The sequence below is a fragment of the Orcinus orca genome, chromosome 11 (genome assembly GCF_937001465.1).
Source record: "Orcinus orca chromosome 11, mOrcOrc1.1, whole genome shotgun sequence".
NCBI classification, from domain to species: Eukaryota; Metazoa; Chordata; class Mammalia; order Artiodactyla; family Delphinidae; genus Orcinus; species Orcinus orca.
Window position 1 is genome coordinate 55,938,425 of NC_064569.1, and position 23,748 is coordinate 55,962,172.

At 45.9% G+C, this 23,748-nt stretch overlaps 2 protein-coding genes across 2 annotated transcripts in view; one reads left to right on the forward strand and one right to left on the reverse strand.

Annotated features, from left to right (window-relative positions):
* Positions 1-389: 389 nt before the first annotated feature.
* LRRC10 (leucine rich repeat containing 10) lies at positions 390-1,986 on the reverse strand. Its single transcript, XM_004281882.3, has one exon. It carries the CDS (start codon positions 1,369-1,371, stop codon positions 532-534), a length of 840 nt encoding a protein of 279 aa, XP_004281930.1. The 5' UTR covers positions 1,372-1,986; the 3' UTR covers positions 390-531.
* A 4,101-nt stretch (positions 1,987-6,087) lies between these two features.
* RAB3IP (RAB3A interacting protein) overlaps positions 6,088-23,748 on the forward strand; it is a 167,626-nt gene continuing 149,965 nt past the window's right edge. Inside the window, exons 1-3 of the mRNA XM_049694991.1 lie at positions 6,088-6,377; positions 6,880-7,091; positions 11,387-11,470. Of these exons, the coding sequence (XP_049550948.1) occupies positions 7,045-7,091; positions 11,387-11,470 (131 nt within the window). The 5' untranslated portion in view covers positions 6,088-6,377; positions 6,880-7,044. The remainder of the gene's footprint in view (positions 6,378-6,879; positions 7,092-11,386; positions 11,471-23,748) is intronic.

Sequence of the window (23,748 nt, forward strand, 5' to 3'; positions counted from 1 at the left end):
TTCATCTTGAGCCTTTGCAACAACGAAGAGTCTGAATCGGACTGACTAGGTAGACATGTCATTTTTAAGTGGCCTGAATCGGTAATGTCTTCTTACCATTATGGTCATTCATAGTAAGAAAATACATCCTGCAAAGGGGTGGAGACAAGCCCCCTGAACTTTTAGATGAGCTCTGTAACAAATACCTTGTTTGAGGGGCTCATTGGCCTCATGACCAGCCACTCCTGGAGACTGGAGGAGGCCAAAGGGTCCCAGCCTTTCTTGCTCTTAAGTGTTTCAAAATACCTGCTCAGAGGGTGATTTTCTTGCAAAGAAGTTGTCATGCCACCTATAGCACACAATTTCTTCTGGGAGAGATGTTGGCCTTGAGTATTTTCTTCTTGGTGTGAGGTAGGCATTTCATTTGACTATTCCATTTTCCACTGGCAGAGCTGCCCCACCTGTCCTGCAGAAGTCCTTTGCATTCTAATGGAGAGGTCTCCAGAAGATGCTGGAGTTGGGTCCTTGGCATTGAACTACACCTGAAGCTTCTCAGGAGTTGCTAGGCGGAAGTAGAGGAGGCAGGGCAGGCACTTGTGCCTCCTGGCTTTCCTGCCTGGCCAGTGCGTAGCGCCTGGCTTTTCTGGGGTCAGGCTCTGGGGTCTCCTCCGCCCATCTTCCCACGCGACGCACCCCTTTGGCCACCTTGGGCGCATTCCTGCAAGGATTGTGGTCATAGATGACCAGCTTCAGGCTTGACAGGTGGGCCAGGCTGGGGAAGTAGCGGATGCTGTTCCAGTCCACATCGATCACCTCCAGGGAAGGCATGTGAAGCAGCACAGGGGGGAAGTCTGTCAGCAGGTTGCCTGAGAGCCAGATGGTCCTCAGCTCCCGGAGGCGCCGGAGCCGGCCTGGCAGCAGACGCAAGGCGTTGGAGCCAGCATGCAGAGTCTTAAGGAGACTCAGCTCACACACCACATCTGGCAGCTGGGTGAGGTAATTGGCCTCGACCCACAGGGTCTGGAGATTCTGGAGCAGGCTCAGCTCACCGGGGAGGTCGCAGAGTTTGTTGTTGCCCAGGTAGAGGATGCAGAGCTGTTTCAAGGTACATACTACCTGGGGCAGAGCCTTGAAGTTGTTGAAATCCAGGGCCAGGATTTGCAGATTTTGCAGCTGCCCCAGCTCCGGAGGCAGGCTGTTGAGGCGATTGTCACTCAGGTAGAGCTTGGCCAGCTGCTGGAAGGAGCACACGTGCACGGGGAAGCGACGGAGCATGTTCCCGCTCAGATCCACTGTCTTGTCCAGCGGCATCTCCTGGAGGTCTCTGACCATGTAGTTCTGGCAGCGGTCAGCCGGGACGAAGGCCACGAGGGCCCTGATGGTGTTCCCCATGGCAAGCCGCAGCCCGCCGACCCTGGGGCTGCTGCCTCTGCCCTGAGGCCTGTCCTCCCCTCTCTTTATAACCTGGGGATTGCGTGACAGAAGCCAGTCACTGCAACAGAGAGAAGTGCTCCTGATAGCAACTTGAGTGTTGGGTGACAGGCAGGGTCCTGAAGGCGGGGTCTCACATACTTGCTTTCAGTCACCTAAGCCCCAGTCCTCTTTATCTACATTTTTTTGTTTGTTTGTTTCAAACGGAAAATAGCTTCACTGTTTTTTTCTAATGATAAAACGTTGAGACATTACATAAAGGTGGAAAAGAAGAAAGTGAGAACAACAATAGTTACACCCACCAGGGATAAACACTGTAAACGTTTTATTTAACAGATGTCCTCCAGCCTTTTGCTACACATAATCAATTTGTTTAAAAAAAACATACACTGTTTAGGAGTCTTGTTTTTTATCAGAACATATGGACATATTTTTATGTTTGCAGGTATCCATGCAATTATTTTAAACACCTGCAAAGCATTCCATTATATGGATGCACTGTAATTTAAACAGGTCTGTTGTTGGGCATCTAGGTTGCTTACAATGTGTCGCTATTATAAATATCCTTGTACATACAGCGTGAGCAGTTATCCACTAATTTCTTTAGGAAATGTCCTTAGAAGTGTTACTGGGTCAAAGATATGCATTCTTTAAAGGCTTTTCATTGGTAGTGTCTCCCCCCTAACCCCACCAGATCTGAATGAGTGTATACGCTCCACAAGTGTCCGTTTTCTTATTTCTTCATTCTTACCAGTTAGTAGTTTTCTACACTTAAAAAAATTTGCCTTTGACAAAAGACAAGTAGAAAAACAAGAAAGAGAAGAGGAAAATCAGCCTTCTAAAGCTTAGTGAGGGTGTATTCCTACAATGTGTCTGTGTGGGATGTGGCTCACTGCCTCAAAGGTTTGAGCTTCCTTCCATGGAGCTGAGTTACTGTGGGAAGAAGCTGTCCATCTGGGACATTTCCTAGTACTAGTCTAGGGCAGTCAGGCTAGTTCTGGCCAATGGAAAGTGAGCAGAAGTGGTATAAAACATTTCTAGGCCTGGTTCATTTAGAACAAACCTCACCTTCCTCCACACACTTTCCCCATCTAATACCCAGGGTGACCTTAGAAGCCACCAAGTACGTGGAAGTCATATGTTGGAAGTCCTGGGTATCCTGGATCTTTGAATAAGTGCTAGGGTCAGAACACCTCCCCTCCCACACACACTACCACCAGTTGGATTGAGGTAAATGAGAAACTTCAATTGTGTTAAGCGTGGAGATCTGGGGGCTTATCTCTTAACTTATCTTAATGAATAGAGTAGTTGTTAAAAATGAGATAAATCCTTATATACTGATGTGCAAAGATATTAAGGATAAATAAAGGGCAAAAAAACAAGTTTCAGAACTCTTTTTACCATTCCATCTGGGGAAAAATACACATATTCTTGCATATGCCTAAAAGTATCTGTAAGACAAAACAGTGATTATCTCTGGGAAATCTGCCTGAAGGTTTGGGGGTGATAGGAATGCTGACTCTTCCATTTACACCCTCTTGTATTGTTTGATTTTTTTTAACTATATACATATATTACTTTCAAAAACTCTATTCCAAAAGAAACGGATTGTTTCCATTTCCAGAAGAAATGGGTTTCCATTTCTAGCAGCCTGCCTGCTGTCTGGATAGAGTGCCAGGTTTGAGGGGAAGGCTTCATGCACCATTTAGCCTCCTCCAGTGCCTTTACTGCTAAATTGCTTATAATAGACTGAACAGAGCAATACAGGAGCATTCCATGTGAATGACCATTCTACAGAGCTATTTGGCAGTGCGGCATCACTACCCACCTTCTTTCTTCTCAGTCATGACTAAAGCCAGTGTCCTTGGACTTTCTAAACATTAAACGTCAAGGGCTTATCTTAAGCCCTCTCTTTGCTTTGCTGATTTGTCCTGTAATAACTAGCCTCTCAACAGGTACTGTGCTTTGGCTCTATATTTAGCATGGTCAGTGGTGACCACAAATGGTCATGAAGCTGCTGCCCTGATGTCCCTAAAAATGATAACAATAATAATGATTGCTACCCATTATTATTTATAACTAAGTGCTAAGCACTGAACTTGTGCTTTACATACACTGTCTTTTCTCAAAACTCCTGCCAGGTAAATATTTTTTATCCTAAATTTTCAGATGAGAAAACTGAGGCTTAGAGAGGTTTAAGAATAACATCAAATATCTATTGAGCACCTGTTGTGTTCTAGATGCAGGGAATCTGGTGGCTAACAAGATAGATAGGATCCTGATCTCACAGAGTATACAGTTCTATCAGAGTGGAGTTAGGTCACACCAGTTGACAAACTACCCTCACACACACTTCCACTCAGCACTTTAATGCCAACCCCTAAATATGAGCAGGTGGCTAAGGATAACCACACATGAGACAAGCTGCCTCTGTGAGAGGTGGAGATTGAAATAAGCAGAGTAAAAGAAATCAAACAAAAACGATGGACAGAGCAGAGGAAATTCTTAACTAATTTTACTACAGTATCTTCAGAGAGTTAACTCTAACACTTGTGTGCTGCTTACAGTATTATTAGCTCACTTAATTCTTACAACCCTAAAATGTAGGCACTTGTGAGATAATAGAAAATATATATATTGGTTTCTACCCCTGTTTCCTGGTACAGAGCTCGTAAAACCCTTGTGATTTCCTGTGTGATAAGACCACTAGGAGCATCCCTTGTTCTAATATTTGGTCTTTGAACCCATCCAGACACAGCTCTCCTAAAACCCTTGTAAATTCCTAAGTGATAAGAACACTAGGATCATATTTGTTCTAATGAGCAACTCGGGGTGGGCTCCCGGGTGACTACTGGATAGGGGCTGGTCACTCGAAAGACCAAGTCATGATTAGAAGCTTGGAATGTTCATTCCCGCTCCGCCATCCTCCAGAGAAGGCAGAGGGGCTGGAAATAGAGTTAATGATGGTTCATGCCTACGTGAGGGAAGTCTCATAAAATCCCAGTACTAGGGGGCTCCGGGAACTTCCAAGTGGGTGAACACATCCACACTGGGAGGATAACACACCCTAATGCCACGGGAACAGAGGATCCTGTGTTCAGGACCCTTCCAGACCTCGCTCAATGTTTCTTTTCATCTGATTTTTCATCTATATCCTTTATCATATTCTTTAACAAACTGGTAAACCTAAGTGTTTCCCGGAGTTCTGTGAGCCGCTGGCAGGAGGGTGCATTGCTGTGCCAGGGGAGGGTGGAGGGTCCCAAAAGAACTTCCAGGAACCAGCCAGCATTTGAATATCTGCCATGACAGAAGGCCAGTTTCCACCAAAGGAGAACTAAAACTGTGCATCTGGAGTGAAGGAAATCACCTCTCTCTCCTGCTGGACCCAACCCCCAGGGGATCTAGGGGGAGGGGAGGGGAGAGGGAGCCTAGGGAGTAAAAGAAAAGACTGTGTATCCTACCTCCAGTGCCAACTGCTTTCTCTTTGTCGGTCCTCAAGCCACAGGCCAGGCCTCAGCTGGGCAGAAATAAGTTTGAAATTGGATGAGATGTTAAAATGTTGAGGTAGACTTGACTAAACTTTTAACTATCTGAAAGTGTCAAGAAAGCTGTAGGATCTGCCCAAGCTGCTCTCCAGGGCTTGGGGTAGGAATACGCAAGGAGTGTGTGTGAGATAGGAAGAATATGGCTGATCTTCACTACACTCTACTGGATTCAGTACCCATGGTAAGCTGGTATAAAATTAGCAAAGTGGCCCCTAGAAGAACAGCCTATATCAAAAGGAGAACACACTCTCGTGCACAGATATACACATCCCAATGAAAAGACAATCCATGTTGCAAGAGACATCCAGAAAACTCTTGAAAACAGAAAACATAAAGTGAATTGTGTTCCAGTAATTAGCTTTGAGGTACAGCTGGCTTTTCCTTTGTTAAAATTCATGGGGACCATGGTGCCGGATGCTGAGAAGGGTGTCCACTGCCAGAGTCCTGGGCCTTCAAGAAGAGTGATCCAGAAGCAAGCTTATCCTCCTCAAGCCTGAAACCAAGCCTAGACTCCTGCCTGACCATGGGCACCTGTTGGTTTTGACTCCAGACTCCTCCACTGGGGTGTCTGCACAAAAATTTTGTCTAGAACTAAGTGATGTCGGGTCTTCGGATGCTTCCAGGTTCAGTTCTAGTATTAGGGTTCTTAATTGCAATGCAATAAAAAAAAAAAACATCTTTGGATGATTCAGTGAACAGGAATTTATGACAAGGTGTTAGGATGCTCACAGACTCCCTGGGTGCCCTGAGGAACCTGGCTTGGATGCTGCAGCCAGGATCATGTCCTAACTCAGTGCAGAACTGGCACCCCTGGGCTCAGCCCCTCTACTTCTCCCTTTGACTCCCTGGTGCTGAACGCTACCCCTAAACCTGAATGTAGCCACGTTCCCCCTGACCCCCCGAAGGGATTTTTCATAGGCCCTGCTTCTTTGCATCACTGGCAGTTGAATCTGATGGAGAGATCTCACTGGCCACATGCACACCCTAACGTAAGAGAGGCTAAGGTTGAGGTTTTGGATTTTGTGATGGGGGGTGGCCTTTTTCCACCACCAAGATTCCTAAGGTGAGAAATTCCCCAAACACAGGAAGGTGAGTTGTATACTGACAGCCGAAAAGAATCACAGATACCCATCACAACTAGCCTGTAGTTTTAACTCTGACCCTCCCGTGGCTGTCTGACCTTGCACAGTTAATTTTTCTTCCTATATCTACAGGACTATTGGAGCAGTTTATTAAAGCAGACTTACTTAATATGGAATATATGTGGATTTCCCAGAGCTGGAACATGGCTAGTTTCCTAAACAATTGTGTAATGTTAAAAGACTGAATGGAAGCATTATAATCTTAAGGCCTTCAAAAGAATCCAGGAACATTCAGTGTGACAGCTGTATCAGCAGATGACAATACTACTTGGGGAAAATGGTATGTCAATTAAACATTAATGGGTAAGAACTATTTCCATCAGTTACTAGTAAACGTTTATTGAAATGAAATGAAAGCAATCTATCAAAACAGGACTCCTGCTAGGTAGCATTTTGTTAGCCTGGTTCTGTTATGTACTTAAAAGGAAAAAAGAAAAGATTTCATATTACTATAATCTATAATTTAGATTTATGATTAATTCTGACTTTTACTATCTTATTATGGTTTATGAGATGGCAGTACAGTTTAGTATTAAAAGCAAAAAGGTTTTGGCATTAAAGAGACCTTGTACAGTTTGAACCTGGACTCTGTTATTTATTAGTTTGGGGGCTTTGGGCAAAGTTTCTGTGCCTTGGTCTCCTCATCTTGGGAATGAGGAGAATTCCCATGAGGAGAAATGGGAATCACCTTGGGCTCCACCTCATTGAGTTACTGCGAGGATTAAATAAGATAATGTACTTAAAGTAATTAGCACAGCATCTGACTTACTAACCATGAGCAGGTATTATTGCTGTGCTTTCTTAAGACACTGTGCTGGGCTCATTGAAGAGTGAGTGAGCTGCAAATGTGTCCTCTGCCTACAAGCTGCCTACAACCTGAGCGAGTGCGTGGCTTAGCGACCCCCTGTCAGCTGAAGTAGAGCTGGGGTTTTGGAAGACTTCTGGGAATGTTTGCCCAGCATCTTGAACAGGACAGACACACAGTTGGCACTTGGTAAGTGTATGTGAATTACCGGAATGGATAGACTAAGTATCTGATGAGAGGCAATTGTATGCTTACACAATAAAGCCAAGGTAACCTGGGACCCTGTTTTCACATGGTGTTGCATCAAAAAAAAAAAGTCATACAGCATCCCAAAATAATGAAACCCAATTTAAATCTTTATCATAGTCACTTGGGAAACTGACAGAGGACAGATCACTTTCACGATGCCCAGCATTTCTTCTTAAGACTCCCTCTGCCTGCCTTTCCCTCCTCCATCTCCCACCGAGGCGCTCTCCCTGAGCACTGCCTCCATACTGTTCCAGGGGCTACGGGAGATGGTGCGGCCACCCTGCCCCAGCTCCCCGCCGTTTTCCTATTCCCACTCCCTGGCAGGCTGTCCTGTCTCACTTTCTCCTCGCTCTCTTTGTAGCCATTCTTTTTCTCCCCCAAACAGCTGTCAGCAGCCCTTTGAGGGCTGTCTCCAGATTGCATTTTCTCAATTTGCACAGTAAAGACCCAAAGCAGATGGGAAACCTCATTTGGGCACTTCCTGGGGGGCAGCCCAGACCGAAAATACCAGGCAGATCTGAATATCCCATTGCTTGTGTGGTTCTTGTTGCTCTGCAGATGGTTCCCCTTTCCAGGAGCCCTGTTCTCCCTCCCCTCTCCTTCCACTGGATTTCAACACCAGGATTCCCCAGAAAGCCGGTTTCCAAGGCAGAAAGGATCCCATCCTTCTTACTGACAGAGCAGAAGGGCAGTCCCGGAGACCCCTTCCCACTGAGGCTCCGCCTGTGGGAGTTGAAATCATTTAACCCTTTCTAGTGGATTTTTTCTGCTGTCTGGGTTTGTCCTGCCCTTGTTACCAAACTGAACTTCGGTCTGCTTGCCCTCCCTGCAGCAAAGCCAACCTACTGACACCAAGTTGTGGTGAAGGAACGTAAGTGCTTACTGCAGGACCAAGCAAGGAGAATGGGCAGTTCATGCTCAAAAGACCCAAACTCCCTGATAACTTTCAGGGAAGGGTTTTTAAAGATAACATTTGGGGTGAGGGCTGCAGGTTCCCTTGAACCAAAGGGTGTATGTTTGTGTGTGTGTATATGTGCATATCTGTATGTGTGTGTATTTATGTGGGTATGTATGTATGAATGTATTGCACATGTATGTATAGGTGTGTGTATGTGTGCATCCCTGCAAGTGTGTATGTGTATTTATATGTATATATGTGGTTTGCATGTATGTAGTGTGTGTGTGTGTGTGTGTGTGTGTGTGTGTGTGTATGTGTGTGTGTTCCCTTGAAAATCTTTTCAGGCCAGCTCCTGTTCTTCAGGTCTCAGCTTAATGGGTATTTTCTCAAAGAGGATCTCCCTGACCACCTTATTTGAGCTGGCTGCTTCCACTCCCCAGTTTCTCTCCACTTAGCTCTTACCACAATTTGTGATTGTTTTATTTACTTCTTAGTTCTCTTTTTTTTTTTTTTGTGGTACGCGGGCCTCTCACTGTTGTGGCCTCTCCCATTGCGGAGCACAGGCTCCGGACGCGCAGGCTCAGCAGCCATGGCTCACGGGCCCAGCCGCTCCGCGGCATGTGGGATCCTCCCGGACCGGAGCACGAACCCATGTCCCCTGCATCGGCAGGCGGACTGTCAACCACTGCGCCACCAGGGAAGCCCTACTTCTTAGTTCTCTTGCTGCAGGAGACCTGCCTGAAGGCAGGGCTTGTGCCAATCCTATTCACTGTTGAATGCTTAGCACTAACGACAGCACCTCAAACGAAGTGGGCATTAATTTACTCAACAAATAAGGACAGAATTCCCTGCCTTCCTGGAGCATTTGAATGAAAGAATGAGTAATGTATTACTCTCAGTTTGATAATGTAAACTCAAATTGCTGGTAGCCAATGACTTAATATATTTATGAATCCATAGATTTTTTTCCCTTACCATCGATGATCACTGAGGTAAAAGAGAGTGGCTCTGAGAAAGACTCAGAATTTATTGAGAATAGTTAACAAGATATACACAGGGTTGGAAAAACCTGGAAAGGAGCTCATATTTGCTTGGCAACCTGTAGGATAAACTCCAATTTTGTGCTTTCCTAGAGCACAATGCTGGGATGAAGACGAAGATTTCCCCTGAGAGTTCAGCCTACCACTATGAAATGTGCCTGCTCTGTGGACTTGCCCACAGCTGGATTCCAGAGAAGTCTCCCAAAGTACTCTGTGAAGTTGATTAGATTCTCACTCAATGTCGAACTGCTGGAACCTGTTCAGTAGCATTGCTGAGCTAAGACAATTATTCTGAGAAAGGGGGCTTCAGAAGTGAGCAGTGAAGTGAAACACAAACCCTGAAGGAGTTCCATCAACTCGATTCACAACTCACGGGTGGAGAGCCAGGGGGAAATGAACAGAAGTAGGAAAGGCAGCCTTTTTATAGCCTGTGTGTGAGTGAAAGGAACCAAAGCCAGGAAGATGGACCTTGAGGGGACTCAATCCCTACGAACCAGCAATGAGGGATACGCTCTCTGAAGCTGTGTTTCTTGACGGCCCTGGATAACGAACGGGCCTTACTCGTGATTACAGCCTAAGGCCATTTCAGTGACCATCTGCCCCCTGCTTTACAGAGTAGGATTTGCTATCAGAACATGCCTCAGTCCTTCTTACTTCATTGGCATGTTTCCTGGCTCTATAAGGTTTAGTGCAGCCCTTTGAGTAAATAGGTCCTTCTAGTTTATCAGCCTTTGCCAGTGGTTTTTAACTAGTGGTGGGCTTGCCCTTCAGGAGACAGCTGGCGATGTCTGAAGACAGTTCTGGTTGTCACAGCTGAGAGAGTGCTCCTGGCATCTGACAGGTAGAGGCCAAGGACCCTGCTAAACATTCTCCAATGCACAGGACAGCACCCACAGCAAAGAGTTATCTGGCCCAAAATGTCAATAGTGCCAAGGTTACCCTGGGTTATCCTAAAGCCGGAAGTTTTCTTGCAGGGAAATGCATCACTGTAATTGGAAAATGGGTACAACAGCTAGTATTTCATCTTCTTGACTAGAATACATTTTTTTTTCAGTTGTAGGGAAGATTTTCTTTCAATTTAATAAAGAGAGGTAAGATTGACTAGAAATACCCCATATTTAAGTATATTTTCAGGAATGTCCTTTGGCATTTTTGATACTCCTAGATCTTCCTGATAAGTAAAGGGCTGGTAATAGGAAAGCAGCTTTGGGTTTGGACCTGTGAAATTTGAATTAACTTAAACCTTATAAAGGAATCACGAAGTCTCTTGGAAGCTGTGTTTTGTTTTCTCAGGGAATGGGGGGTAGGAGAGTAGCAGGTGTATAGATCTGTTAATGCATTTTCCAGTAGAAATTATGCTATAAATGGTGATATCCCAGGTTAATCTCTAAGGGTTGTCTTAACCCACAGAACAGAAGTGTGCTGGTGATGCAGTGATGGCAGTCTTACTGACTATTGTGTGTAAGATGGTTTCTGAGGAAACGGATTCTGAGCTGCAGCTCAAGCGTCCGTCCAGTAGCTAGAGGTGATTTCAGAGGATGGTAGATGCTACTAAACTCTGGGGCCACCTGGAGCTGGGCACATTGTTGCCTCAATGCAACCAGGATTCTGTCAACAAGGAAGAAAGGAGAGGTTAGGTAGGAAACCAGCATTGCCTGCCATGGGGACGTCTGCTGTGTGTGGGTTGGCAGTTAGGTTTGGAATTTTAGTTCGACCGTTTCCTGTCTTTCTAGCCTTGGGGAACTTGCTGAACCTCTTTGAAAGTCTTTCTACATTTATCAACTGGAGATGATAGTAATATCATGGTGGAGATTAAATGACAGTAAATACCAGGAACACAGAAGCTTAATACATGTCAACTTTTCCCCCTCCGACTGCAAACTTTCTTATCAATACTTGGTTGATACCACCTCACATCTTTAAGGCATGTCAGTATTTGCCCAAGTTTGTGGTCAGCTCTAGCCACATGGTTAAAACTACTGCCAATGTAGAACCTTCTAGGATTAATGGAACAAGCTCATAACTTTGGGAACCAGTGAGCTATCAAAAAGCCTGGAGCGTTGCAAGCAACCACTGAACAAGGACAATGAAACTGGTCCTGGTGGCTCTGGTGTCTTTAAGGTCATCATGGCATGGAGAGCTAAGGGAAGCTTGGCGCAGCTGGAGGCTGTGACATCGTCTCTCCATGACTGACACCTACCATCCTCCACACACTGCTGAGTTGATGTTGAAAGAGATGAACTGAAACACGGTGGGACTGACACCACGAGCTCACTCATCCTTCTCTATCTTTTCAGGATTTCTTTGATCCAAGTTAAGTCCAGCAGACATCATCTTGGAGAAGCAGGGACCTTGGAGGAGTTCATGGAAGGCCACCAACCGTAAGTTTTTGCTTGTAGACATCTGTGATGCTTCCCTCAGGAAGTCTATTTATAGGAGAGAATGACAGAAGAGCAGTTATGTGATTACAAGACTATATTATGTGAGTAGATTGGGGATCTGGAGACATCTGGCTCTGAAAGGCCACAAACCAACCTGGACTCCCCAGAGGCTGTGTTTTTCTCTTGTTGGAGAGTTTCTTTCTTTAATTAAAAAAAGGTGTTTTTTTGGCCCGACCAGGGATCGAACCCAGGCCCTCAGTGGGGAAAGTGCGGAGTCCTAACCACTGGACCACCAGGGACTTCCCTCTCCCATTTACTTTTGGAAGGAACAGTGGCGTGGGCTCAATATTGCTCCATCTCAGGTGTCTTTGAGACGGGAGGGCTTAGTCTGAGTCCTGGTCAGTTAGGATCGTATTGATGGGATGGGGTTGATACTGCGGGAGGGGCTCCAGACTTGGACTCTGCAGATCTGTGTTTGCATTACTCTATGGCCTTGGGCAAGTTGTTGAACTTCTTGCTCTTCTTTCCCTCTTCTGGAGACAAGAGGGTTGGATCAGGTGGTCCGTAAGGTCCCCATCAAGCTTGGCAGCAGACATGTATCACTCAGCTGCAAATGCAGGGAAGTGTGGGGTAAATGGAGTGGGAACTGTGCTTAGAAAAACATCGTTGTTTTTGCTTCAGTTTAAATTCTGGGACACTAAGTTAAAACGGCAAAGAGCTTGACCCAGTCTCCTTTTGTGTAACCCCCTCCAAGACAGTTAGGGGGGCCAGCATGACAAATGAAAAGAAGATGTATAGGGTTTGGAGTCAGAAAAATTTAAGTTTGCATATCAGCTCTACCATTCAGTGGGCAGAAGGTAAACAAATTCTCTGAGGCTTAGTTCACTTACCTGCAAAATTGGAGTAATAACACCTACAGCATGGGATTGTCCCAAAGTCAATACCGTAATGTGTTTAAAGTATTTTGCACACAGAAGATGCTTGAAAAGGGTTAATATTATTATACTCTTATTGTTAATGTTATTATTAGCTGTTGGGTTATGTTTATTCTGAGGAGTTCTAATAGATGCCCAAGTGAGCTGAGCCCTGAGCCAGCTCTGGGGCTGTTTCTCTCAATTCCTGGGCCCTACCTGGCTTCCTGGTTTGGTGTTGGGAAGACCTAAAACTGACTGGGCCAACTCTACATCCTTTTGGTTCACTATCTACTCTCCCAACTCCTCCCACCATGATGATTAAAACATAAATTAATCCTACGGTCTCTCAAGCAGATATTTGCTTCCTTACAGCAAAAAAAAAAAAAAAAAAAAAAAAAAAGTCCCTTTATCGGCCTTAAATGGTATTCTTTGAAATGTTGGCAAGATGCTATTGTTTGAATAGTCTTATGTCCTCCTTATGTACAATGTCTTATGCCTCCCTTCCTGGGGCAGAAAGCAGTATCACACCGGCTTCTCTCAGCTGGGGAATGAGCTGGCGTTTTACAAGTCCTTTGATTAAAAGTTTTCGATGGTGGTCTACAAACCTGCAGAAAATGAGCCCTAAGGCAAACCAGTGGAAGTGGCTTGTTGTTCAGCGGCTATACCTTGGGACAGAGCTGGCTTGCTCCTTTGTCAGAAGAACAGCCCTGACAAGAATGCCTTTCTCTAAAAATAGGACAGTTGGAGGCATAGCTGCACCAGCAGATAGTCTTCCCAGCGGCTTTGGGACAGGCCAGCTGATAAAGCTTTCTGCCCCGGGTGCCCCAGATTACTCACAGCTGTTTTCTAGACCAAAGGGCGCTGGGGATGCTGGCCTCACGCCACACGTCAGGTGCTCTTCATCACACACTACCCGGGAGGCAGCCGTCGGCTTCATCAGCTATGGAGCCTTGCCCGCCCTCTAGAAGGGATGAGGGAGGGTTGGCAACCTGAACAGTAGGCACATTCCAAAACCCAGCAACCTCTCTGTTTTACTTTATATGTACATATTTTTTTCTTTTTTACTTCAATCAAAAGTTGGGTTGCCCTTCCATTAGAAGTTGGGAGATGGTATAATGCGGTGGTTAAAGGGGTGTGCTCTGGAACCAAACTCCTGGATTTGAAGCCTGTGTTTTATTTGGTTTTCTAATTAATACACTGTATTTTTAAGAGCCGTTTTAGGTTCACAGAAAAATTGAGCAGAAAGTACAGAGAGTTCTTATCTACCCTGCCGCCCGCAACCTCCCCCATTATGGACATCCTACACCACAGTGTATATTTGTTACAATCAATGGACTCACATTCACACATCATTCTCACCCAAAGGCCATAGTCCAGCTGGGGTTCACTCTTGGTGTTGTACCTTCTTTGGGTTTGGACAATGTATAAAGACATGTATCTCCTGCTGTAGCATCGTACAGAATAGTTGCACTACCCTAAAATCCTCTGAGTTCTGCCTGTTCATTTCTCCTTCTCGCATAATAGGCAACCACTGATCTTTTTATTGTCTCCGTAGTTTTGCCTTTTATGTCATATAGTTGGAATCATGCAGTATGTAGCCTTTTCAGATTGTCTTCTTTCACTTAATAATATGCTGTTAAGTTTCTTCCATGCCTTGTCATGGCTTGATAGCTCATTTCTCTTTAGCGCCGACTAATACTCTATTGTCTGGACGTACCACAATTTACCCATTCACCTACTGAAGGACATCTTGGTTACTTCCAAGTTTGGGCAGTTATTTGTAAATATCTGTGTGCAGGTTTTTGTGTGTATATAGGTTTGAGTAAACATCAGGGAACATGATTGCTGGACTACATGGGAAGAAAATGCTTAGTTTTGTCAAAAACTACCAAACTGTCTTCTAAGGTAGCAATAACATTTTGCATTCTCACTAGCAATGAATGAGAGTTCCTGTTTCTCCACATCCTTGCCAGCATTTGGTATTGTCAGTGTTGTGGATTTTTGAAGGCTTAGATGACCTGAGGCAAGTTACTAAACCTCTCTGCCTTGGTTTCCTAATTTGTGAAACCCGGAAAACAGTAACACCTCCATTATTGGGTTTTCGTGAGGATTAATTAAAGTAACCCATGTAAGGCATGTAGGACTGGGCTGGCCTATGTAAATTCTCAATAACCATTAGCTGTGTTGTTTGGATTAGGTTGGATTTCTGTTCTAAAAAGCACTTGAGATTCTTGGGCACAAAATGATGTTTAGGTTAGGGGTGGATTCCACAAAGCTATTTTAATAATAAGAGTCAACCGCATGCCATTCACCATGCTGAGGACTTCATATACCATCTCATTTGAATATTACAGAGTAGATACCAGCATTGCTCTCCATTTTCAGATGTGGAAATTACCACCTAGAGAGGTTGAATTAACTTAGCTAAGGTCACCCAGCTCAGAAGTAGAGTTGGGACTTGAACCTGAGTTTATGCAGTACCAAAATCCAGCACTTAGCCCCTTGCGACACTGTCCCTGGCGTCCCTGCCACCTTGCACCTTTGGTTTGGAAATTTAGATTTACAGGGTTACAGTCTTCCCAAACCATTCTCTAGTTAAGCAATAAGCCCGGCCCACGTGTTAGAATTAATTGCACCCCAAACTTGACACATTAACATGATTATATTGAAGTCCAGGTCAACTGTTTTGTTCTCCTGAGGGCTCAGCCAATCTCTGGTCTTTGCACATGCTGCTCCGTGCTTCCCCCACCTCTTCATCTGGCTAGCTTCCACTCTCCCCTCAAGTCTTGTCTTAGACATTACTTCCTACAGTGAGACTTCTGGGTTAGGTGCACTCCTTTGCTGCCTTAGCACCCTCTCTTTTCCCTATTGTAGCTCTTGTCACCCTGTATTATAGTTTTATGTCTGGCTCCACGAGTGCAGATACCCTATGGGTCTTGCTCACTGACGTATGCCCAGCCCACAGGAAGTGGACTTAATGAGTATTAGTGGAATGAAAGACTGAATGAATGCAAGGGGCTGGTGTTGGGCTGCAATATGAGTTTGGTGTATTCTTCTTACAGGCCCAGTCTCTGGGGCTGTCAGCCCTGACACCCGACTGCAGAAATTCACAATGGTGTTTGACTTAGGATCATCCAGCTTCTGGGTCCCTTCGTCCTATTGCGTCAGCAAGGCATGCAGTAAGGAATGACATGGATAGGGGAGTTGTAGCACTTGAGTAGACTCTTGGGCAATGAAGTCCTTTTCCCCAACTCACTTACTCTGCAACAAGGCATGGGCCCCAGATGGGCTTAACATAGTCTCTGGTCTCTGTGTTCTTCAGGGGTGTCCCACAATGACCTTCCCAGGGTCTCACCTCGGGGTAAATCAGTTGGTACTTGATGGTTTGGCCATATTGGTTGTTAAAATGTAAACTGATATTTCCATATCAGCTGGTAAAGAACCCTTTCCCAGAGGCTGCTAAGTATTCTTTCCATTGCTCCAGTTTCCCTGCCCCTGTCCTAGGACCCCTCACCTCCCCACAATCCAGGAAACAAGGTGGTAACACCTGGTACAACAGGAAGCTCCCAAGACCCTGTTTCAGCTCCATGGCTGGCACCATATTGCTTCAGTCTGAGTCTTTACATAATTTGAGTATTACCCCTGGTATGGTCCATCTGTATTCTTGGGAAATGGCACAGGAAGGAGGGGAGAGAGGTGAGGGGAGCAAGAGAGAACTCAGGCAGTGTCTCTGCTCCCCTGGCACTTGCACAGAGCTAAGAGGATGCAGGAATTTGGACATGCCAGGTGAATGACTAGTTGTTTACGTGTGGTGTCCAGCTACCCACTGCACAGACAGCTGCTCTACACCCTCCTTCACTAGCTCTCTGTAGAAGGTTTCGAGAACAACAGCCACCATACACTGAGGTCTTTCTGTGTGCTCAGTACTCAACTAAATGGCTATTTACTTTTCCTGACAACTCTGCGAGTATGAACAATTATTATCCTCATTTTCCAGATGAGGAAACAGGTCTGAGAGGTTAAGTTGGCACCCAGGTCACGGAGCTAGTAAGTGACAAAGTTGGGAGTCTGACTCTGGAGGCCCCGCAGGGACTGCATTCGTAGGGAGTATCTTAGTTCTAAGGTAGAGGCACAGAGGCTTCTGGTGAGGGGAAGGCGCTTTTCAAGAAACAGTGCAGAAAAATGGAACAGGTTCATGAGAAGGCTGCCACAGAGCCATGTCACTATGGTGGCCAGAGGAAAACTTCCCAAGAATCCTAGGTCCTTTGGATGGCTGCCCTGGGGCTCTCCATGGTCTGAGCCTCTGTGCTGACAGAAGTGAGTCAGCTACAGTCCCCAGAGTTCCCTCTGGGACACCTCCCCTGAGGGCAGTGCATTCAGAAGACTGAACCTGTGACCTGTCCTGAGGTTTCATGCTACGCTCAGTCTCCATAGTAACCCTGGCTCTCTGGGTGGTGCCCCAGGGCAGGCTAGGGTATTACAGAGCTCCTGGCTGGGAGCTCCAGGTCAGACTCTTGCTGGATGTCCAAGTAAATACCTGTTGCTTTGAGTAAAAAATGTGAAACTCACATCTAAGAACAGAAAATTCTTGAAGGAAAAAAAATCTTAAAGAATATTCTTCAGGGAATTCCCTGGAAGTCCAGTGGTTACGACTCAGCACTTTCACTGCAGGGGCCCGGGTTCCATGCCTTGTTGGGGAGCTAAGGTCCTGCAAGCTCTGCAGCACGGCCAAAAAACAAAAACAAAAATTCAAACCTTTTGGGACTTCCCTGGTGGCACAGTGGTTAAGAATCTGCCTGCCAATGCAGGGGACACGGGTTTGATCCCTGGTCCAGGAAGATCCCACATGCTGCGGAGCAACTAAGCCCGTGCACCACAATTACTGAGCCTGTGCACTAGAGCCTGCGAGCCACAACTACTGAGCCTGTGTGCCGCAACTACTGAGGCTGCGTGCTGCAACTACTGAAGCCTGCATACCTAGAGCCTGTGCTCCGCAACAAGAGAAGCCACCGCAGTGAGAAGCCTGCGCACTGCAACGAAGAGTAGCCCCTGCTCACCGCGACTAGAGAGAAATCCCGCATGCAGCAACGAAGACCCAATGCAGCCAAAAAATAAATAAATAAATGTTAAAAAAAATATATTCTTCAATGAAGAATTTATATTATACCTTGCTCATAATTAAGGGAAAAAAAGATGAAAAGGAGAAAAAAAAGATTGAAAGAAAGCATTTTTAAAGTGCTGATATGGTTTTTATAATAGGCAATTTATTTTTCTTTCCAATTTTTCCAAAATATGTAATGTGTTTACTTTTAAATGAAAAACATAGATATTTAAATTCCCCCTTAAGTTCTAGGATGGCTTATGTCTTTCTTTAGGAGTTAGAAAGGGATAGATGCCCAGGAGGAGACCAGCCAACCTCCTCCGCCCTTGGTGACTTTTAGTAAATCACCTGATTGCTTTGATCAATTTCTCCTTTGTAAAACGGGGAAAACAGTAGAATAGTAGGACTTCATAAGATTAGGATGAGCAGGGAATGGGTTAATCTGGGTAATTTTTATTAGGTCTGGCTCATGGTAAATGCTCCTGGTAAGTGTCAGTTATTCTGATCACTGGCTAACTAGCTCATGGTGTTAGTTATTCTCATAATCGTCAGTGTTATTATGACCACCAGAGGGCACTCCTGGCTCTGGGAGTCTGCCTGGGGATACGGTGTTTCATGGGACACCAGGATTCCAGTGTTGTGTGCCTGTCCTAGGTAGGTAGATGTGAGAAGAAAGCACACAGATGCCCCTTCCTCCCTTGTTGATCTCTAAGTTTCCGGCCATGTGCTGAGAAAGAAATCAGCTTTAGAGTTGGAAGGGCTGACCTTCTCTAGCAGTGGTGGAAACTGACTATGTCGTCACTCCCAGAAATGCACATGGCATTCAGATCTTTCCTCTGGAGTTCCCACAGACAAGGAGGGCAGACGTTTTCCCTTCAGTACCTGACAGGGACCTCCTGGGGATGGTGAGGGTGGATGGCGGGAAGGTGAGCGGGCCTGACAGAGGGAAGTTAGGTGTGGTGGACAGAGGAGAGGCCCATATTCTCTGTTTTACTGGTCACTGGCTCTGGGAGGCCACATGGAAAGAGGGTAGAATCCTGGATTAGTTAAATTCCTAGGCAATTTCATGCAATAACGTGGCTTCATTCTCTGTGAGTTGGTGACTCCACGACCTCTCTCCAGCCCTGAGCTCTCTTCTAAGCTCCAGACGTGTCTGTCTATCCAGTTGTCTATTTGATTGTCTTCTTGGATGGGGTTTAATATACATGAAATAAAACTGTTCCTCCTGACTATTAACAGCAAGTACCAACTACTACTGCAACAAAAACAAAACAAAGAGTGAGCCTGTATTCTCAATATGTCATTCATTTACTAAACAAGTGCTCCTTGAGTGTCCACCCAGTGCCAGACAGTGGACTCATCTCTTGGGGGGGTGGGCGGGTAGAGCAGTGAACACAACAGACGCAACCCCCCCATCACCGGGCTACATGAAGAGAAGCCGAGTGTCTATGGCAAGGAAGCTGACTATGCTGCTCTGCTGTGCACTGGTGAAGAGCAAAACACACAAAAATATGAGGAGTGTTGTGCTCGCTTCTGGGCACACATTTGAGTAGAGCCATTGTGAAATTATGACACATCCAGCAGAGAGAGATCAGGATGTGAAGGGACTCAAAATCATGAAATGCAAAGAACAATTTGGGTCTTGGTTTGGCAAGATTTGGTCTCAAGAAAACACTGTGTGTGTGTGTGTGTGTGTGCGCGCGCGCGCACACGTGCGTGCTCTGGGAGCTTGTATAGATGCACCATAATGGCATTCTTCAAATGTCTGAGGCTAGTCCCTAGTGTGGAGAAGGATGGACTACTTAGGTATGGACCCAGAGGCAGACTGAGAACCAGTGGGATCTGGTTGCAGCTTTCCTTCCAGGGTGGAGAAGGCCACTTCCCGAGTGTGACGTTCCAGCGTACAGTGGCTCGCTTTGCGGAGGTGAATTGTCTTTCCCTTGAGGGATTCGGCTAGATGAATCTTGGCAGGGATATTATAGGGAGAATGCTATCACACAATGGGGCACTGAACTAGGTGATGCCAAGATTTCCTTTCCACCCCAAGGTTCTGGGAACTGGCAGATCAATGGCATAGAGACCCAACATGAATGCATTCACTGTCACCAGCCTGGTGCCAGCGGGCTATCAGCAGCCTCTGAGGTCTGTTCCTTGGTGTCCTGCAGATGAAGAGACTCTCTATTCAATAATGTCCCATTGATTCAAAGAGAGAGGAGCAGCTAGATCTGAGGGGCCCCAAGATATGATGAGGCTGAAGCCCCCAGCTCGGCTCAGACTGGGGCATTAGGCTTCTTTTGCTGCAGCCTTGCCTTCTCTGTCCCCATCCTGATCTACCTCCCTCACCTGGCTAACATCCCCAGTCACCGGCTCACCCGGGACGGGAAGGAGCTTGTTCAGTCACATCCTTGATCTCAGATAACACACTCATCTTTATTGCATTTTCCCTCCTGATAAGCCTCTTAGCTGCCGATTTCTTGGTTGTTCTCTTTGGTAAACAACGTATTTGGGGCTTCCCTGGTGGCGCAGTGGTTGAGAGTCCACCTGCCGATGCAGGGGACACGGATTCGAGCTCTGGTCTGGGAAGATCCCACATGCTGCAGAGCAACTAAGCCCGTGTGCCACAACTGGTGAGCCTGCACTCTAGAGCCCACGAGCCACAACTACTGAGCCCGCGCACCACGACTACTGAAGCCCACGCGCCTAGTGCCTGTGCTCCGCAACAAGAGAAGCCACCGCAATGAGAAGCTCATGCACTGCAACAAAGAGTAGCCCCCGCTCGCCGCAAGTAGAGAAAGCCCGCACACAGCAATGAAGACCAAACGCAGCCAATAAATAAATAAATAACAAAAAACCCAACCTATTTGGAAGAGATTTTAAATGTTAACAGAGATTTTAAGAAATAAGTGTGTGAGACGGGCTGTCCTCAGCCCCAGTCTGGTGACGCCCCTGGGATTACTGAGGCTGTGTGGGCCTGCTGTTCAGTGTAAGGAGGGTCCAGGCCACCCACAGCCCTGGGGGCACTGGGTGGGCCTGGGAGGTTGTATGGGACACCCTTTCCCCATTTTGGGCTGCTAGGGAATGCCCCCGCTTTCATCCCTCTCTGTGGCCTTTGCCTTTGCAAGTGGAGTTTGCTATATGCTGTTTTATCAAATGGGCTTAAGGCAGAAAATTTAAGAAATTAGGTACTTAGATCTTTGACTCAGCAAGAGTCATTTTTGTGCTTCGGGTAAGAAACCTTAAACATTCTCAAATCTTACTTTTGTTCTAAAATCAAGCCCATTTCTTTAAATAATAATGAAGATAGTTAACAATTATTGGGCCATAACTTTGTACTAGACCCTGAATTAATTGCTTTAAATAAAGTATTTCATTTAATTGTTAAAACAACCCGATGAGGAAGGTACTGGCATGAATGTCATTTTATAGTTGATGAAATTAGGGCTAAGGCACATTGAGTAGCTTGACCAGGTTGCACAGTTAGTAAGTGTCTGAGCCTGACTAGAACCCGCTACCCCACTTCTTAATCACCATGCTATTTAATAACATGATGATATAATAATGAGAGCAAACATTCATCAAGTTCTTACTATATGATAGGCAATGTACTATGAGTTTTGTATGTACTAACTCATTTAATACTCACAATAATAGGGATTACTATTATCCCCATTTTATCTGTGAGGAAACCAAGTCACAACAAGGTTAGGTAACTTCACAGATAGTGGTGGATCTGGGATTTGAACCCATGTAATCTGAGTCCAAAAGCTCACATTCTTACTCTCTCTGTTCTCTTCTTAACACAGGTTGATTAGGCCACATTTGAAGTTTAGTTTTATCAGTGGAACATAAAGTAAAAACAAGAGCTCACTCTGTTTTCTGCACCCTTGGTATAGTGTGGACCACAAAAGACGAATAACTTACTTAACCTTTACCACTGACCAACAGAAGTGCACCCTGTCTACTGAATACCACATCAGAAAGGTGTGAGCATGGTACCCAGCCAGCCTCGTGTTGTGGATGCAGGGTGACTGTGATGCCCACATGACCCACGTCTGCTCTTTTTGATTCCAGGAGGCCCTGAGGGATGGGATTGTGTGTATCCGCAGCTTTCAAGTTCTAGATGTCACCACCAACTCTGGATGGCTCTGGATCGTAGGAGCTGTGTTTATATCAGAATTGTACTACATGTTTGATGGGGTACCAACAGGGTGGGGTTTGCAAGAGCTGTGCATGGGGGTGGCATCAACCCCCTCGATCTTGGGTAGTGGGTGAGGAAGCTTCCAGAACCGCCCTGGTGGCTGTGGGGCTGACCCCCATAGAGGCTGATGGGACAGAGGGAGAGGGTCACTTCTAATCTGACGCTGGGCTTTCTACTCTTTGTTCTCAAACTCCTCAGGGCTCCTCCCGCAGACTCTCTGAGTATCCCTTAGAGTATATTCTGAGGAAAGCGACCCTGGACTTGGTGTTGGCTAAAACACAAGCCAATGCCCTTCTGGGAAAGCACTACGAACAGGGGAGTGTTCTTCTCTCTTGTATTTGGTGCTTCTCCGGACATCCGGTCTTTTATGTTTCCTTTGTGGCTTTTAGAGGTTTTATTTCCCAGGCAGTGAGTGGGTTTGATCTACTTCCCCGCCATCACTTGCCCCTACTCCAGCAGGCTTTACCAACTATGGCTTAGCTGTTTCTTCTTCTCCCACTTACTGACTTGCCCTTTTCCCTAGGAGAGTGAAGTCGGCTTTTAAAAATTACACATCCTCTCCCCTCCCCTCCCTGTGGAGCAGCCCCTGTTATTCAGTGCTCCGTGCCACTTGCTCTGGAGCTGACCTCAGAGTGACTGATGGGTCCTGAGGTCGATGGCTGGAAATAGCACGAGGGCTCCAGGCTGCCTCTGCCCATAGACAGTGACAACCAGCCTGCTGGTGACTATGACCAGCAGCTGCAGCTACGCAAACCCCAGTGGAGAGGCTCAGGTTTCTCCAGTGGGAATGACACAGAAATGACATGCTGTTCTTGGGTCATCTGGGATGTGACAGCCCTACAAGGCCTGCTGCCAGTGGGGCTGTCAAGCAAGGTTGGTTAGTGTCATGAGTCCCTGTATCTCGAATGATCTGCACTGTTGTTGAGCCAGGGAGAATACTGAGACTGTACAGTTCTCCCGGAGACACAGGTCAGAAAAGAAATGAATGCAGGTTTAACATGTCTGATTGGCAGTATGGGGCTGCTGGAGTCTATAGCAATCCGTAGAAAGATGCTCTGAGATGATTGGCTTTGCATCTTCTTATTCTTTCCCTCTTTGCACAGTTTAGGGAACTCACAGTGGTTGAGGTCTCCATGGAGCTGGTGATGCTTTAGTAAAAGAGTTGCACTCTCAACTTACCCACCAGGGCCAAATAGGCAACGCAACTGATTGAAGTGGGCCTAGCATAGGGCAATGGGGAGTGGTGGAGACTGTGGTAAATTGGAGAATCCTGGCCAAGCAAGAGCTATCCGAAAGTCAGGCTCAGACCACCAACCACCACTTTCCCACCACAGACCAAAGCTGTGAGTCTAATTTTGTCTCAGACTGCTAAGTAAAGGAGCTTATTAGTAAACATTATTCCACTTAATGTAAAAAAAAAAAAAAAAAAAAAGACAAAAAACCAGATTCAGTAAAATTACTTTGTTTCTACTGGTGCACTTTCTCTTCATGGAAACTGGTACTTCCAGGATGCCCCAGTGTAAACACTTGGGTAATGAACGTGTCACGGGACCTTACACAGAGTTTAGGCCCTAAAGTCAGCAAACAAGGAGAACACTGGCAGAGTGAAAATTACCATTGAAAATCTCTTAAGGAGGTTACACGGCAGGCACTTTATTAGTACTTTTTCAGGAAGTCCACATGCCTGGATGCTAAACGTTGTTGGAAGTCTTTCTGTTGAACAGCAGATGAAATGGTTGGCTTGTGTTTAGGAGCCAAGTTGTTTGGGAAATCCTAGTGCTGTGCCTTTAAGCACCGGAGTCACTCTTAGCACATTGGAATTGGGGCTGATCGAGTGGGCTTTACATCTTGCATTTCCCACTCGCTCTGAGGGCTGTGTTCCCTGGGGAGAGGGTGAAAGTAAGGGGGGTCTTTCCTTTATGTGTGTACACAGTGCTTCTCTTTCCTTTGCCAAGCTCACTTAGTTGAATTCATATGGGTCACACACATTCAATATGATTTCAGCATTTGGAAGGATACACATGTACACCTCACATGTGCGCAGAGCAGAAGGAATTGGCAGTCT